Raw genomic sequence first — 17,372 nt, forward strand, 5'->3', positions numbered from 1 at the left:
TCATGGTCACTGGAGTTATGCAATTCTGTGGCCGAAGCATTTTCCATATAATTTATGGAATAGACGCATTAACTACATAATCCATCTGCCCTGGAGGTTGCACATTTTAACAAACAAAATTTGTTTCTAGCTCAAATGGAATACAAGTTACTAAAACATGGTGGCACATGATGCTGTGCAGTGGTAGGACCGTTGCAAAGATTGACTGGTTACCTCTCGGTTACTTATTTTTGTATTTGAGTCTTAAAATGGTACTGAGGTGAAAGCTTTTGTCAGGACAGTGTCAACATTTGTAAAATGACTAAATAAAGAAGTAATACTATGATGAAGTATGCCACATAATTTGCCTTTTCTTGCTGCAGAATTTTGTAAACCCACCCGCATAATTTGGTCCTACGCTCTCCTAATTTCAGTGGGCCTGTGCCACATTTATGCATTCCTCCTGATTTTCCATTCTTTCCATCTTCTCACCTTTTTTTAATTTTTATTTATTTTTTATATGATGGCTGCATTGCATGCATCCCATCCCAGTGATGCTTTTTCTGCTTCAGGAGGTTGTTTTTGAGACCGAAGATAAGCTCCTTTACCACACTGCTTTGGATAAGAGTTCTACTGCTCTGAGGGCTGATTTTTAAATGTAAGGACTTCTGGTTACTGCATCAAAGATTCTTAAGGATACGTATAACCACTGATTCCTCTGTTGTTTTTTTTAAATTCTTCCAGGCACTAGACTATCTCCATCTTTTCTTTTTCCCATGTTGATAGATGGTGCCATTCATGAAGTAGCGACTTTATGCCACCTCAGGAAGTGATGATCATGAGCTTTGTACAGGCACCATCACTGCACATGAATGTCTGTTCATTCATTTCTTTCCATACCTTTTGATGCAGGTACAGAGCTCCACTCATTTCTAACTCCAAAGTTTGTTTTCCAAAGGCATTGTGCTAAGGGAAATGTCTGATCCGAAAACAACAGGCTTGAAATGGTACGATGACTTCAGGAAGCTTAGGCCAGTGCCTGATCCACTTGAGATCTTCCTGTGGTGTCCTTGTTGTAGGAACAGCTCTAAATCGTGGGACAGATTTTTCATGACAAACCTGAAGGCCCACAGAGAGCGAGAGGGAGGCAAAGCTGTGTTGCTGAGCACAAGAAATTGGGCAGGTCACGCTTCAAATAGCAGATTTCCTTCTCAAAGTCCATGTCCATCTCGAAGTCGCCATCCTTGGTTAATAGGAAGATAGATGAGAGCCAAGCCTCTCCACAAATGCCGAGTTCAAAAGCGACTCGTCCCATCGCATCACTTTATCCTTAGAGAAGTCAAGCAGTTGATACTCCTAAGACCCAATTATGATTCCATTATCTGATTCAGAACCCATCTCGAAGCTGGTTCTAGTGTGCTGAGTTCCCTGGGCTGTCGTCAACCTTGAGCCGATGGAGGCATTCAGAGAGAAGAGGCTGCAGGACAATGCAAGCACTCTGGAGCACCTCATGCTTCTGCACTACCAACAGAACGCAGACTGACCCCGGTGGGCCCTGCTGCACCAGCCCAGTCCTCCACTCCAGTGCCACAGGCTGCCTCTTTTCCCAGTACTGCAGCTCCAATCCAGTGGTGCAGAATCTGACTTGATACCTATCTCATGCCAGAGCTGACTTCTTCCACAGTGCCAGTACTATCTTAGACTGTAGGCAGTGTTCAAATAGGAATCTGGTACAGCTCAAGTACTTAATAATGTCCTACATAATGAGAAGAAGGATGATGCAAACAATTTACTCCAACCTGTCACCACCACCTCATACACTTGCCTCTGCTTAGACTACAAATGGCAGTGACCTAGACACTTCACTTGAGAACAGAAGTGAAATCTCCACTCTCATGGCTGGGACAATTGCCTCCTTTGAGGTAGTAGTCCAAAGAGCAGCAGAGGTTTTGAGGCTTCATTTGCCTTCTATAGAGACTAAAGCAAACCTACTGACCGAAACTGTGCAGCCTGAGCTTGCTACCTTAGAGAAGTTTATGCCCTTTAATGAGGGTTTGACAGGAGCATGATTGTCAGAGTGCTATAAGCAGTGTTCGCCGCCCCCTGCGTGTCGTCCGGTTACTAGGTATTATAGACATTCCCAAGGGGGCATGATTTTCCTGACTCGTCTCCCATGAGCTTGGTAGTTTAGGCTTCCACCAGCAAGATTAATTCCAAAGCATTTCCTCCTTTGCCTCCAGACAGAGATTTTAAGCACATTAATGCATTTGGCAAAATAACCTTTTACTCCAACAGTCTGGCACTAAAGTCCCTGAATGACTCTGGCTGCTCCAGGCATGACTTGCTGGATATTGTCAGTGGCCTCTTACCAGCCATCCCTGACAAATTCAGGAACGTTTTACTATCTGTGACTAACCGCACGCTGCTATATTTGTTCTTGTGAGCTGGCCAGAACATGAATGACTGTGTGGGTCATGCCAGGGCACCAGTCTTGAGATCTGGATCCTGAATACACACTCCACAGTACTTTTGTACTTTGTGGTGACATGCAGTCATCCCTTATGGTTATGCCTTTTGACCGTTTTCGCCCTTTTTGATGAACAGACCTGGAGGGCTTTGAGGATAGCTGTGCACGGCTCGCTCTTTAGGCTTACTCGCTCCGGTTCGCCAATTGAATCGGCAATACCGAAAATTCAGTGGATACGTTTACGGGTTAGGCCTATCGCCAGGTGAACCAAACACCGCCCTTTTTCAGCTAAAGAGGATGTGGTGACATATGGCATGGCCACCACAGCAGGCAGCATCCTCTACCTCCCCTTTCCCCCCACTTCTTTTTTTTTTTTTTCTCATTTTAATTTATGGCTGAAACGGGGCAGAATAATTTTTATTTTCCTGCTCAGCCGGCGATCTTTACCTTCAGACAAGTGGCTGCTGCAGATCATTCAGCAGGGTTACACCCCTCCATTCACTTCTGCCTCTCAAGTTCTACCTTACCCTATTTAGAACACAGCAGGTCATGCCTCCATTCTGACATAGGAAGTTCAGTGTTTAGTGGCCTTAATGACCCTTGCTATGATCCCGGTGTCGAATAAAGACCGGGGATGTTTGTGTTATTTTTTGGTGCTTATAAAATACAGAGGTCTCAAGACAGTTCTAGCCCTCTTGCTTCTGAACAGTTCAAGAAGTTGACCCTCACCCAGGCTCTCTCCATTTTGGATCGAGAGCAAAGGATGGTGCCTTGGACATGCAGGATGCGTATTTTCATATACCCATTCTGCAGTTCCACAGACACTTTCTTCAGTTTGTGATTGATTCAGAGCACTTCCCAGTTCATCATGCTGCCCTTCGGTCTTCCATTAGCCTCTTGGGTTTTTGCAAAGGTGATGGTGGTGGTTGTGACCCTTAAGATACATATACTCCTGTACCATAACGAATAGCTGCTAAAGGTGATTTTGCTGCAGTCAGTCGCGGACCTCCTAGAGGGAACTGTCACCCCTCTATCATTATTAGTTCTTTCATCCGCTTTCTGAAAAGGTTCCAATATGGGTTTTGCACAAGAATGCAGTGCAGTGGTAAAGGGCTGTTAATTTACAGCTCAGCTTGCATGGCACTGTGCTAATCCTATGTTTGAAGACTTTGCTGTAAAAATGGAAAAAGATTTTGTTCCTTTCTACCTCCGCGTGGATGACACTGTGCTTATTCTATGCTTTAAAACTTTAATACAAAACAAGACTTTTTAGGTGAGCAAATTCAGAGCATCTGTGGTGTTGTAGAAAAATAAGCGCTGCTGTTCCGTGAATTGGCCTAATTTTTAGGTCTCGGCTAGCGTTGCTGCGCATATGCGCAGCTCGTTCGGCGAGATTTAATGATTTTGAGTAGTGTCAGTCAGGGCTCTAAGCCCAGCCCCTCTTTTCCATTGGCCGACGTCACCGTTTATGCTAAACGGTGGCCAGCCATTGGAAAAGAGCTCTTTGTGACGTGTGCTTTAGGCTTTTTCAGTCAGCCCACTTGGACGGGCTCGTCTGCCTTCCGTGCGTCGTGAAAGGTTTCTTATCTTTATGGGACCATGTGTTTCAAACACATGGCCCCATAAAGACAAGAAATCGAGGCTTGTTAGTCCTTCTTTGACTTCTATGCACTGCAGTGCGGGAACGTTTGTAGCGCGATTACGACGCAGGACGTCCATTCGCCTTCTAGCACTACGTGCTGCCATTTCTGTGTCTCATTGCAGCCGGCGTGAACGTCTGCACTTTCGGCTAGCGTGTGGTGCAACCACTGAGCAGGAACGTGCGTGGGACATCTTTTGAGGCACGTTCCTGTGTATCGTGAAGTCGAAGCCAGACACCATTTGCATTCCGTCCGTACGCCGCTATGCTCGCAGCCTCGCTGGTACGTCGCTGCGCTTCAAGCGGGGCAGTATGTGGCCTGCTCCGGGGTCGCCAGCTGGCTCAGCCTAGTCTAACCCCAGGTGAGAGCCGGTGCTTCATATGTCCTTGAAAAGTGGAATTGGAGGGCAACCTGAGGCCTACCCCATGGAAGAGTGAATACCGATGAGTATCATACGAGGATATGGGAAAGAGTAGGAGAGTCCTAGATGTTGGCTATTTCGAGTGTGGTACTTTACTTAATGGGCTTCCTGTGGTGAGATGGGGTCAATAGGTGCCAGCAGGATGGTTGTAGGTGACTGGAAGGTGATGTATGACATTGTGGATTTTAAGGTGTTTTGGGCTAGTGAGGGGAATGCGGGTGGGGGCTTTCAGTAGTATCATGCAAGTGAAATACAATGGGTGCTTACAATACCGTTCGGTCTTGATGCTCATTGCTTGGTGGAGAGGCATTGATGTCCCGCAAATGCGGGATGGAATCTCATTGGATTCTGGGAAGTAGTTAAGTGGGTGTTAGTTGCCTGCTGAGGAATTGCAAGGTGCTCTGGTCAAGTGTGGGATAGCTGGGTTTTAACTTAAGACATTAATGTTAGCCTGTTGGGGGTGTTGCTCGTCGCTGGGAAGCGCGGTGGTGTTCCTGAGTATGAGTAGGCATTGGGAGAGTTGTTGATAGTTTTCAATTTGTTCTTTGTGGTAGGTTTGCGAGGCAGGTTTGAAGGAGTCGCTGAGCGTGGTGGGTTAGCCATGGCTCTTACTTCGGGAAGGGTGCATGAGAGGCCTTTGTCCCAGATACATCACCAAAGGTGCATGGTAGTCAAAGGTGGTGGTAATTGTAGAAGGAATGGCGTTGTTTGGTGTTTGCAGGGGTCTAGTCTTAATGGTTGTAGAAGAATGCAGTGGGTGTTCTCTGCTCGGTGGATCAGCAGGGAAGGAGCGACTGTCTGGGTGCTTGTCACTGAGCAGTTTTACTGGGGTTCTAGTATAGACTCGCTGCCCGAGTGTGGATCAGTCGGAACTTGCTATAAAGTAGACGTACATGTTATTGCGCTTCACTAGTGTGGATCGTAGGGGGTAGATATCACGTTTTTTTCTGTGAGGGCGGAAGATGGTCAAGAGGGATTCGTTGCTTACAACAAGCCAAGACAAATCATCTGCTAACAGAATGTGCTCACTGGGAGGAGTGTGCACTGGACTGGACTAGATGTGCTGAGTGGGTTGAAAGCACTGTGAATGTTTTGAGATGTGCCGTGTATGCTCAGGATGCATAGGTGCCATAACTTTAGGTTCACTGGAGTTTTCTGCCAGTGCACTCTGACACGTTGGAGTGTGTGGTTGAGGTCATGGGTGTCTAGGATCAAAGAAAGGGCCTGTGTGTTATGATGGCGTATAGCGTTGTTATGGGCTCTAGCAAGATGTCATATGGTTCCTAATGTTGGGAGTCTTGGTTAGAAAATTCCCAAAAAGTTTTAAAATTGGTACTCTTTTGGATTACAATGTTATAAGTGCTGAGGGCAGCATTGGAAGCGCCCACAGTTTGATGCAGCCAGGTACAATTCATGGGTAGAATGTGGTGTCGATTGCAGAATGTATCAGCATACTTAATTCATGTGTATTGTATACAGTTGTAATGGTTTTTTTGTTTGTCTTTTGTTATGTAGGCTAGTAATTGTTTAGATAACTAAAGGGGGAAAACCTGTGTATGGGCTTAGCTTGGTGTTTGCACTCTAACATTTGTTGCGGTAGGAAGACTAGATGGGATATGTAAACGGCCAAAACCATGTAACTATATTAACCTGATCTAATCACATTACCTAGTTACATTACCAAGTATGTTATGACCGGTCGTGGTATTTGGAAGAGTTGCTTGTGAAACAGAAAGACCGAGGCTCAAGGAGCAGTCAGCTGACTGGTGGAGCAAGAAAATGTTACTTAATAGGTGTTTTGTAGAACACTGCACCTCAGCACTATGCAATATTTACACCCAAGAGCTGTCCTCTAGCGTTGCAGTTTCAGTACTGTGTACTACAAAGGAAGATATGTTATTACCATATAAAAGAGTCGTGCCAGTGTTTGCTGTTTGCAGCTCTAGATGAAGTATACTATTTTACAAACATTCATGCACTTAGTCCCCGCATCTTTATCCAAGCCTAACAATTAACAGCATCTAAAAGTTAGTAATAATTGGCAGTGATAGTGGTTGGCTACTTGCATTAGATTAGGCATAAACCTTTCATTGTCAGTCTTTTAAATTCAGTGTTTTACTGTATGCGCAGCCACTGAAAATGAATTTGCATTATTTCTGCAAGTATTTTTTCAGAGTATTTTTTTTATGCCAGTGAGAAATATTTAATTTATATTTGTGTTTCCAGACCGTAGTTTGGTAGAAGTTCCAGGAACCGAGCAGATACTAACTTTTATTAACATTCGATAAAGTACATCTCCCGATTTGAAGTTGATGATTTTTTTAATATTTTTACCGGAGTCCGGTATTATTATTATTTTTAAGCTTTGTGGCCGTGTCACCCTGAAGAATACCACATTTTTCTAGTTACTAATTTTTATTTAATGCGGTGTGGTGGGAAGAATCGCTTATCTCTTTAATGAGAAAAGCGTGCCAGGCCCATTTAATGCAGTTATTACCGAGTAGATATATTATTCAATTGGATGCTCCGCTACAAACACATGGCAAGTCTGTCTTTTAAGATTTTTTTAAAAATTAAATCCATTGCCTTGTTTTTAAGACTAAATGGTTAAGGATGCCATGTATATTACTCTCATTTATACTGCTTTTACCCTATTGTTCCTTTTCCTTGTAAACTTGGGGATTTGTATTTTCCTGTATAAATATTTTGCTTATGCTTCTCACTAAGGTATTCTAGCAAGATGCAATCCTACACCGTCTTCCTCCTTTAACTTCCTGCTCCTTTACAGACCTCCACCTAGCAAGGCGATATTCCCAGATGCATTTCTAGACACTGTTTTCAAACTTGATAACAATACACTCCAACCTATGCGTTCTGGGTGACCTCAACATTTGGTTTGACAGACCCAATATGACCCATCCAAAAACAATAATCACTGGCCTAGACTCACTGAACCTGCATCAGATTATCCACAAACCCACACACATCGCTGGACGTATCCTAGATGTAATTATTGCTAATACTGAACTAGTTACCTTTTAAGCTATAACTCCAGTCACGTGGTCCGACCACCACTTGCTTGCTTTCCAACATAAAACAAACTAAGCGACTACCTAAACTACCTTACATCCATCCACCTATCGGTCGTGCAACAAACTCAATTTGGAACACTTGGAAACACAACTAACATCCAGTACAAATCTGGAAACAAAAAATTCTGTTCAAAATCTGAGTGGCTACAGGAAGCTTTTGATGTCCTGATACCACTCAAAATCACACAACAACAAAAGACACAAGCATTTAAAATGCAATAGGTCTTGCATTTCAATATGTTAAAGCCATTTGCTTTCCTGTACGATACCATTAGCAAAGCAAATGGCTTTAACTTAATCAATGGCGAGACCTATTGCATTTTCATTGCTTTTCCGTGTTGTGGTAGTCTACTCACCAGAGGTTTCTGTCCCCGGATTGAGGCTACCCTGCAGGGTTGGGGGCCCCCATCGACAGAAGATTGCGTGTGTGTGTTTTAATTTACCTTAAATATATTTACTTTGCGTGGAAAACGGCATATGCATGGTACGAATTTGTGGTAAAGGCATGTGTTTTTAAAGAGCAATAACCTCATTTGAAGTACTTATTAGTTTAGTGAAAGGCATATGGTGGAGAGAAATCAATTTCCACCCAGTAGCTCAATCGAAGTAGGTACCTACATGACCTTTTATTCCTCAATGAGGAAGAATAGTTTTACTCACCATCCTCTAATATCCAGATCAGAAAAGCCACTATTAGCCCATCCTAATATCTTTTGTGATGCAGGTTATGATTTTAAACCGTTCACCCCGTATTCTAATATAGTTCATTCTTATCCAGTGATGGCTGTTCAAAAATATGGTTCTTGTATTATTCCTTCAAACATTTATAATTAATTTGTTTCTTTTCTCCAAACATTGTGTGTTTCACTTTAAAGTACATGTGTCCTCCCTTATTGTTTCTTTAGCTGTGGAGTAAGTGAGCATATAAGGACAGCAGACTCCGTGCTCTGCTTTGCTGGATACCAGCGACGCGCCTGCTCAGATAGCCATTTTATAGGCCTCTAATGTTTTCCACAATGAATAGTTGCATTTCAGACATGTTGGGACATTTGTTCTTTTACTAACCGTATTTATATAGCACCAATCTAGCCACTGAGTAAAGTAACACTGTTCATTTACAAATTAATGAGCTAAATATAGTTTACTACATCACTCCAGTTGGTGAGGGAAGCAAAGCATGTGCATCCTTCTCAAATGTAAAGTTTTTGAATACTTTCTCATGCCAGGTCGATGCTGGGTTTGAGCCTCGAGACCCTCTTGTGCGGTCTGTTTGGGTCATGCCATCACCCCAGCTATAGTGGCATGGTGAGACTCAAAACTATTGGCCAGTGGTTGTTCTGGTAGGCCAGAGCGATCTGAGCTAGCCCTGGCCATTCCACGAACCTCCCTCCACACAAATCTCAAACTTCCAATCAAACTTTATTCGTTTTTTTCAGATAAAACCATAAGTCCTACAAACACCAATAAAACTCCACATATGTACAGAATAAGCAAACAATGTGGCCAGTGTGATCTAATTACAGGTGAAAAATAAATCCCACTATCCAAGTTATTCACAGCTTGACTTGTGGGATGGCAGCCCTTAAAAAAACTTCCAATCATTTCTGGGAGGCAGAGATGTTTCGGGGACAGAAATGGATAAGCAAGATTATAAAGAGGAAACCTACCCTGCTGCCACTGATCTTTATGATTTTTCAACCTTAAAGCTAACTTTACGCTTCTACCTCCTCCCCATCATCTTCACCAGCATTACTACCTCCTCTCCTGACAAGCGCCTACTCCCTCCACAACTCTTCTAAGCTCCCAGGTGTAGTTGTTACTACCATAAAATCACAAAAGCCCTGGGCATGGATGTGCACCTGCAAATCCCAGATTCAGGTAGATAAGGGCATCGTTCACTGCCTCTTGGTCCTGCTGCGCTCCCTGCAGATGCACCATATTGGCCACTTATTAATTAGATGGTCTTACATATTTATTTCTTTATTTAAAGAGTTTTATATAGCGCTGGCTAGACCCGAAGGTATCAGATCGCTTTACATGCGAATCAACAATGTAACCGAAAAAGATCAACAATTACACATTACATTAAAAAATAGGCAATACATTAGGAGAGGAGAGAAAGGAGAGAGAAAAGTAGTGGAGGGGACAGAGGAGGTGAAAAAGGGAGGATAAGGGAAGAGACAACAAGGAGAGACGAAAGGAAGTCTGTCTAAATACCGACTGGGTAGGTGACAACCAAGGAGGGAATCCACGGCCCATCTCCCCTATAGCTAAACCAGGTAGCTCCATCGGGCATCAGACAAAATAGTTTAGTCTGAAGTGGCGAGGGAAGAAGTTCCCAAAAAAACAAAGAGGGTGGGCACAAAGGGCAATGGCAGGTGAGGGCAAAGGACAGTGTAGGAGCAGAGATTGGTGAGAGAAGGGAAAGGGGGGAGATAAGGTCAGGGGAGATGTAGGAGCGTTTGCCTAAAGTCCGGCTGGGTAGGTGATGGCCAAGGAGGGAATCCATAGCCCATCTCCTCTTTAGCTCGCGAGGTAGCTCCACCGGGCGTCAGTCAAAATGGCTGGGTCTCAGCTGTCGATGGAGGGTTCATAGAGTCAATGCCTGGGGCGACCGTCTTGAGGATCGGCAGGGGGTAGGAGTTCTTGATATACGAATTCCGAGGGTCCCCATACTTTTCTATAATCTGGATGGTGCAAACTAAGCATAGGATCGGCATGATGAGCAGTGCCAGGGTCTGCATGTCTTTAGTGGATCTGTTCAGGATAGAGCTTGTCCAAATACTGAGCCTTTCATGGGTCTACCTGTTATCTGCTTAGTTGATTGCCTGTTATATTGCTCAGGGATTCGACAGGGAGCAGCTCCACCTGTTAGTTGTCCCGGACGGCAGCCATCTTAGGATCAGGCAAGCCCCAAATGACCAGGGTTGACCCTGCTTAAATGGACACCATTCAGAATATGCCACAATTCTCAGCAATCTGGCTATATTGGGATCCAGCGCCGCCACCCTCTGGAGTCGGATCTGGCTTACTGGACCGCAGCAGGGAGAGGCAGCTTCTTGAGACCCCTGCTTTCTTCTAAGAATCTTCCCTCGCATCTCTACTTCAGTGCGATCGGCAGCTCGGTCAGCACTCCCGCTGTCACCACACCGCATCTCCACATGAATAAACTGTGGCGCCGAGCACTGCTAGGCCTCCCAGCGCTCATCTGCGAGCGCCGCTCTTGGCTCGTCAATAGGACCTAAATCTGCTGGTTAGGTGATATACATGGTAGGGTGTGTGTATTAAGTATGTGCATTTATATACAGTCTATGAGGAAGCTAAGTTACTGAGACTTTGCTGTCTACGTACACTTTTGTTAACATACGTTTTCCAGCGCCTAACACAGGTGTCCACATTGCTTCTAATTTGCAGGTGGGTCCGACAATCACCTGATCCTCGTAGACTTGCGCAACAAAGGAACCGATGGAGGGAGAGCGGAGAAGGTGCTGGAGGCTTGCTCCATTGCCTGTAACAAGAACACTTGCCCAGGTGAGCTTCGGCAGAACCAAACCTGATTCCCAATGTAGATATATTTGTGACATCCAGTACAAAACCTCAGTAGACAAACTTGAAAAAACATATTGACATCTGTGTTCTGGTTTTAAAAAAAAAAAGGGTTGGAAATTAATGCAATAGTACTTTCCTCCCAAAACCATGGGGAAAAGGAGGTGCAATTGATATGGGGGGGGGGGAGCAATAGAAGTGGAAAAAATTAAAAGAAAAAAAATGGGATCAGGTAAAAGGCTACGGTGTTGTTAAATAAAAATTAATAGAATGTTAGTCAAGTTTTTAACATTGTGACGTGCAGATGGCTGTACGGTTAGGGCACACGACTGAAACTGTCTGGTGTGTGGCCTGCAGATCGCGGTTGCAAATATTGTAAAAGTCGACTCTGCTTCAGAGGTTGATAAATTGGCATCAAATTGGATGATCAATCCACTTGCCATTTACAGTGTTAGACAACTGAGGTAGCAAGTGCTATTTACAAAATCGTTTGTATGTATTTGTATGTTACTTGGTATAACTAATCTCCCTCCTAATTTTAGCCTTGACCGTGCATGGTTTTGGAATTTTCAAGATTAACGAGTCCATGGTACAGACCACATTGGAAGAGGGGTCGTAGGAGAGATCTCATTGAAAAGCACAAACAGCTGTGTACATTCATCCAGCAGAACTGTGCAAAACCTCATTTGGAAAGAGAAGCAACCACTAAAATAACTTGTGGTGGCTAGAGCTAGAATTCACACCATTTCTGTAGTAGGGGATCTCTGTGTATACTGTGTTTGGTCACTTGGTCACTTTTGGCAGATAGCCTAGTGGCTGGACTCATTTAGTCTTTTTTAATAAACCCCTCACACACCAACCTGGTTGGTGTCATGCTTCATCATCGGGGTCCAACCAGGCAGTCGAATGCCGCCTGGTTGTGCTTCAACGCCTGACTACAGCGGAGCAGGTGTCGTGCAACAGTGTGATGTGGATGAAGGTGGATGTTAAAATATACCTCTGGGAATCCTTACCTATGAGTTTATTCTTGGCGGCCCAGGGTATTTTAATTAAAATATGTGAAGCAACCATTAGTAGTCAAGGTTTTGCTATAGGTTGTCTATGTGTTGGCGGTCTACATGTTTCAGTCCCTGTAGAAATTATGTGGGACTTTCGTCAGGACCAGAAGGTGAAGTGAGTGGCAAAAAGAGGTGCCACGGGTGATAGTCTCCTACACACGCGCTGAGGTGTGTGGAAAAGTGAAAGTAAAAAAGGTCTGTATACTTAGACACTCATTGGTTAGCGAGAAAAATCTTCGCTATAGTATTCGGTTCCAGAGAATCGGGGCGTGGGGGGGAGGGGCTCTCGTGATCAATTTGATCAATGTGAGTCCTCCGCCGGAACTTACATCGGGTCCCTCTGCGTCCCGGGACGCCGTGGGACCCGATCTAGGTTCCGGCGGAGGACTCACAATGATCAAATTGATCACGAGAGCCCCTCCCCCCCCCCCCCACGCCCCAATTCTCTGGAACCGAATACTATAGCGAAGATTTTTCTCGCTAACCAGTGAGTGTCTAAGTATACAGACCTTTTTTACTTTCACTTTTCCACACACCTTAGCGCGTGTGTAGGAGACTATCACCCGTGGCACCTCTTTTTGCCACTCACTTCACCTTTTGGTCCTGACGAAAGTCCCACACAATTTCTACAGGGACTGAAACATGTAGACCGCCAACACATAGACAACCTATAGCAAAATCTTGACTACTAATGGTTGCATCACATATTTTAATTAAAATACCCTGGGCCGCCAAGAATAAACTCATAGGTAAGGATTCCCAGAGGTATATTTTAACATCCACCTTCATCCACATCACACTGTTGCACGACACCTGCTCCGCTGTAGTCAGGCGTTGAAGCACAACCAGGCGGCATTCGGCTGCCTGGTTGGACCCCGATGATGAAGCATGACACCAACCAGGTTGGTGTGTGAGGGGTTTATTAAAAAAGACTAAATGAGTCCAGCCACTAGGCTATCTGCCAAAAGTGACCAAGTGACCAAACACAGTGGGCCAGTCCACATTGATTATACAGATTACATTTGGGGACAGGACGCGCCCCTAAAAACCCTAGCTCTCTCTTGTGATTAATCGCGATCTCTGTGTATAGTCATAATCTAGTGAATAGTCCCGCCCATGTGCGTGGACCCCGGAGCAATCAAAAATAATCTTAGTGTCGAAAAATGCAGACCTGCACAGACACTTAAGAGAGAATTAACAGATAATGCAGCCTATAACACAGGCTACACTGTCCAGTACTTCAACTAGAAATTCCACCAAAAAAATCCACAAAACAGCAAAGCCTGTACAGATTTCCTTGCTTCAGCAGCAAAAACCCTCTGGAATGATAGAGAGGAGGATCTGGACAGACAAGCCCCATAGGCTGCCATTATGTGGCTCAGAACAGGATACTGTGCCTTTAAGAGAACTTACCAGAACTTCACAGTATCCCAGAATGCACTGCAGGTCCCTTTTACTTTCAGTTCTTTTTTCCGGCTCCTGCAAGCAGGACCCTGGAGCATTGAGCTCTCCCTTTTCAAGGGTTTATTGGTGATTTTTCACTATTAATTTCGTTTTGAGTGCTTCTAAAGTACTTTAGTGCTGTTCTTCTTGGTTTTTGCTCCTTTTGATGTCAAATATGCCTGCATTATTTGACAAATGCCCGGAGTGTTCCAGGAAGAAGGCCAAATCAGATCCCCATGAGGTGTGTATCCTCTGCCTTCCCTCTTCCCATGTCCCAGAGGAGTGTGAGATTTGTCAGGGCTTCTCTGGCAGGACCCTGAAGGACAGACAGAAGATCAGGCTTCAGGGACTCGAGGAAAGAAGGCTGAACGCGCAAGGTGGGTCTGGAGGGGCTTCTTCTGCCCGTGCTGAGGCCTCGGGGGGGGCTCCCCAGAGGCAGGAAGACCAGCAAGCGTGCCCACTCTCCGTCTGGGTCGATTGCACTGACCACGACGTCGAGAGGGATGACTACGGTCTGTTCCCCATCTCCCCAGGGCTCTGGGGCGAAGCGCCGTCGACGCTAGACGTCGAGGGAGTTGCACAGACCGCCGTCTAAGTCTCCTGTGACGATTTCGTCTTCATCCTCGTCAGACTCGACGTCTAAGGGCCCGGCGTCGGCGCTCGCCGTCGAAGCGACTTCGCCATCGGTGAAGAGGAGAAGATCGTCGTCGAGGGGAACCTCGTCGTCGAGGAGTGGACCTCCGTCGAGGCGGTCGCCGTCGAGGCGGACGAGTTCGCCGTCGAGGCGCAAGAGGTCGTCGTCGAGGCGCAAGGAGTCGTCGTCGAGGCGGTTGAGATCGCCGTCGAGGCACAAGAGATCGCCGTCGAGGCGGACGAATTCGCCGTTGAGGCATGGAAGACGGTCGACGCCGAGGAAGAGACGCTCGCCGTCGAGGGGCCGACGCTTGCCGTCTGGTCACCGTTCTTCGACGTCGAAGAAGCGGGAGAAGATGACTGATGCCATGGGAGGCTCGCCAACTTCCCAGGCTGGTGGTGGATCACCGGGCTCGGTGTATTCCGAGGTGTATACGCCGTCGCAAGTTACGCCTCCGTTGCCGAGGGGTCTCCCTCCGAGGGCTCCTACCCCTCCTCCTTTGCCTCCGCTTCCGCAACCCGTGCCTCGACCTCAGGTGCCAGAGAGGCCGCCCCCGGTTCCTCCGAGGTCGGTTTCTTTACCCAGGTTTCCGACCCCTCCCAAAGGGACTCCTAAGCCGCAGGCCCCGGTCAAACCTAAGACGCCCGCTCCGGTGGAACCGGCGGATTGTCCGAGGCCTAGGAAGTCAAGATCACGCTCCGGACGGAGAGGTAGATCTAGGAGTCGGCGCAGATCCTCCACTAGATCTAGACATCGCCATAGGAGGCGAGGATCCAGGTCCCGCACGGACTCCTCCAGGACACGATCCTATTCGCCGACCTTGTCGGATTCCCCGGGGACAAGGGTGTCTCCGGTGGACGACATCAGCACGTTCCAGGAGGTTCTCCTGAGGGGGGCGACAAAGTTAGGCATCACGGTGACGGCCCCTACACCTACGACGTCCGTGATATTTGAGACACTTCACAAGAAGCATTTGTCTCGCCCCCTGCTGCCATTAGTGCCAGGTTTGGTGGAACCTGCGGAGGAGCTGTTCCTTACGCCAGCGGTGGTGAAGGCTGCTCCCTCACGACTTCTGAAGAAGTACAGGGCCCCGGATTCGGACCCGGCTTTCCTGCGAATGGATCCAGTACCCGACTCCGTTATAGTGACGGCGGCCAGGAAGTTACACTCTACCTCCCCGTCCTCCACCGTGCCGCCTGATAAGGAAAGCCGATGGATCGACTCGGCTGGGAGGAAGGCTTGTGGGACTGCTTCCACTACCATGAAAGCCTCCAGCGATTCGGCTTTGCTGGGGCGGTACGACCGTGCCCTGTCGGATTCCCTGCAACAGTTCACAGACCTTCTGCCAGGAGACAAGAGGGAGGACTTCCTAGAGATCCTTAAGGAAGGGATGCTGGTTTCAAACCAGGTCATCAGCGCGGCTGTGGATATCTCTCTTTTGGGGGCCCATGGGTACTGTCATGGGATCAACCAGCGCCGTCATGCTTGGCTCAGGCTCACGTCACTCAAGCCGGAGGCCCAGCAGCGGGTGGCCAATCTGCCGTTTTCAGGAGAAACACTGTTTGGAAAACATGCCGATGATGAGATGGCCCGCATGAAGGCGGAGGCAGAGACCCTGACGGCGGTGGGCTTGGAGAAGCCCAAGGAAAAGAAGTCCTACTGACCGTTCCAGAGACGGTTCGGTGCACAGGGCAGAGGGCGAGGACAGTCTTCGGGACAGCAGCAGCAGCAGCAACAGCAGCAGTTCCGGAGACCCTTACAGAAGCGCCAGAAGGGTAGAGGTGGACAGCAGTCCTCTACAGCTAACAAAGGCCCGGCCGGGTCTCGACCCTGAGCGGTTACTTCCCCTTCATCCGTTACCCGCTCCGGTGGGGGGAAGCGTTCAATTTTTTCTGGCAGAGTGGAGAAAAATTACTCAGGACAAGTGGGTGCTGAATATTGTTTGCAATGGATACAGTCTTCGGTTCACCAGCCCTCCTCCATCAATTCCTCCGGTCAGCTCGCAGTATCAACTGCGCGAGCTCCAGGCGGAGGCCGATATCCTGTTAAGGAAAAGGGCGATAGAAGACGTACCTCTGTCTCAAAGGGGAAGAGGTCTGTACTCCCGGTTCTTTCTGGTTCGCAAGAAGGACAAGAACAAGTTCGGGCCCATTCTGGACTTGCGACAGGCAAACAAGTGGATTCGCAGAGAAAAGTTTTGCATGCTGTCGTTGCATCAGATTTATCCTCAGTTGCAACAGGGAGACTGGCTATGTGACTTACAGGATGCGTACTTCCATGTGCCCATTGCACTCAAACACAGGAAGTTCCTGCGATTTCAAGTCGGCACCAATCACTATCAGTACACGGTACTTCCATTCGGGCTGAAGTCTGCGCCCAGAACTTTCTCGAAGTGCATGGCAGTGGTAGCGGCACACCTGAGGAAGAACAAGGTGTTTGTCTACCCGTACCTGGACGATTGGTTGATCAAGGCCTCCTCCTTCTCGGAAGCTCTAGCGCACTTCCAGAAGACGTGCGTTCTATTGAACAAGCTGGGGTTGCACATCAACATGTCCAAGTCTGTCCCGACTCCGGTCCAGTGCATTCAGTACTTGGGAGCCACCATCGATACGATGTCAGCAAGCGTGTCTCCTTCGGAGGAACGACGATTATCACTCCTTCGGAAGGCTCAGGCTCTTATGACCACTCCATCTACAACAGTGAGGAAGGTGTCTTCTCTACTGGGATCGATGGCCTCTTGTATCTTCCTGACGCCACATGCGCGGCTGCACATGAGACCGCTGCAGGAGTGCTTGGAGGATCAGTGGGACCAGAGGAGAGGATCTTGGGACGACAAGATACGGCTGTCTCTGCATGCTCTTCAGTCTCTGAAGTGGTGGTGTTCAGCGGAGAATCTCCTGAGAGGGGTTCCCTTCCACAAGGACATTCCCACTCAGACTATCGTGACGGATGCATCTCTCCAGGGCTGGGTAGCGCACTCCGGAGATTAACAGATTCAAGGGACGTGGTCCCCGACGGAGTCCACGTACCACATCAATTTCCTGGAACTCAGAGCTGTTCACTTGGCACTGAAAGCCTTTCTCCCGTCCTTC

General features: G+C 47.2%; 1 protein-coding gene across 1 annotated transcript in view; it reads left to right on the forward strand.

Annotated features, from left to right (window-relative positions):
• Window positions 1–17,372, forward strand: part of SHMT1 (serine hydroxymethyltransferase 1) — a 213,508-nt gene that overhangs the window by 136,251 nt on the left and 59,885 nt on the right. Inside the window, exon 10 of the mRNA XM_078665177.1 lies at window positions 11,014–11,130. Within this exon, the coding sequence (XP_078521303.1) occupies window positions 11,014–11,130 (117 nt within the window). The remainder of the gene's footprint in view (window positions 1–11,013; window positions 11,131–17,372) is intronic.

The sequence above is a fragment of the Lissotriton helveticus genome, chromosome 10 (genome assembly GCF_964261635.1).
Source record: "Lissotriton helveticus chromosome 10, aLisHel1.1, whole genome shotgun sequence".
Classification (NCBI taxonomy): domain Eukaryota; kingdom Metazoa; phylum Chordata; class Amphibia; order Caudata; family Salamandridae; genus Lissotriton; species Lissotriton helveticus.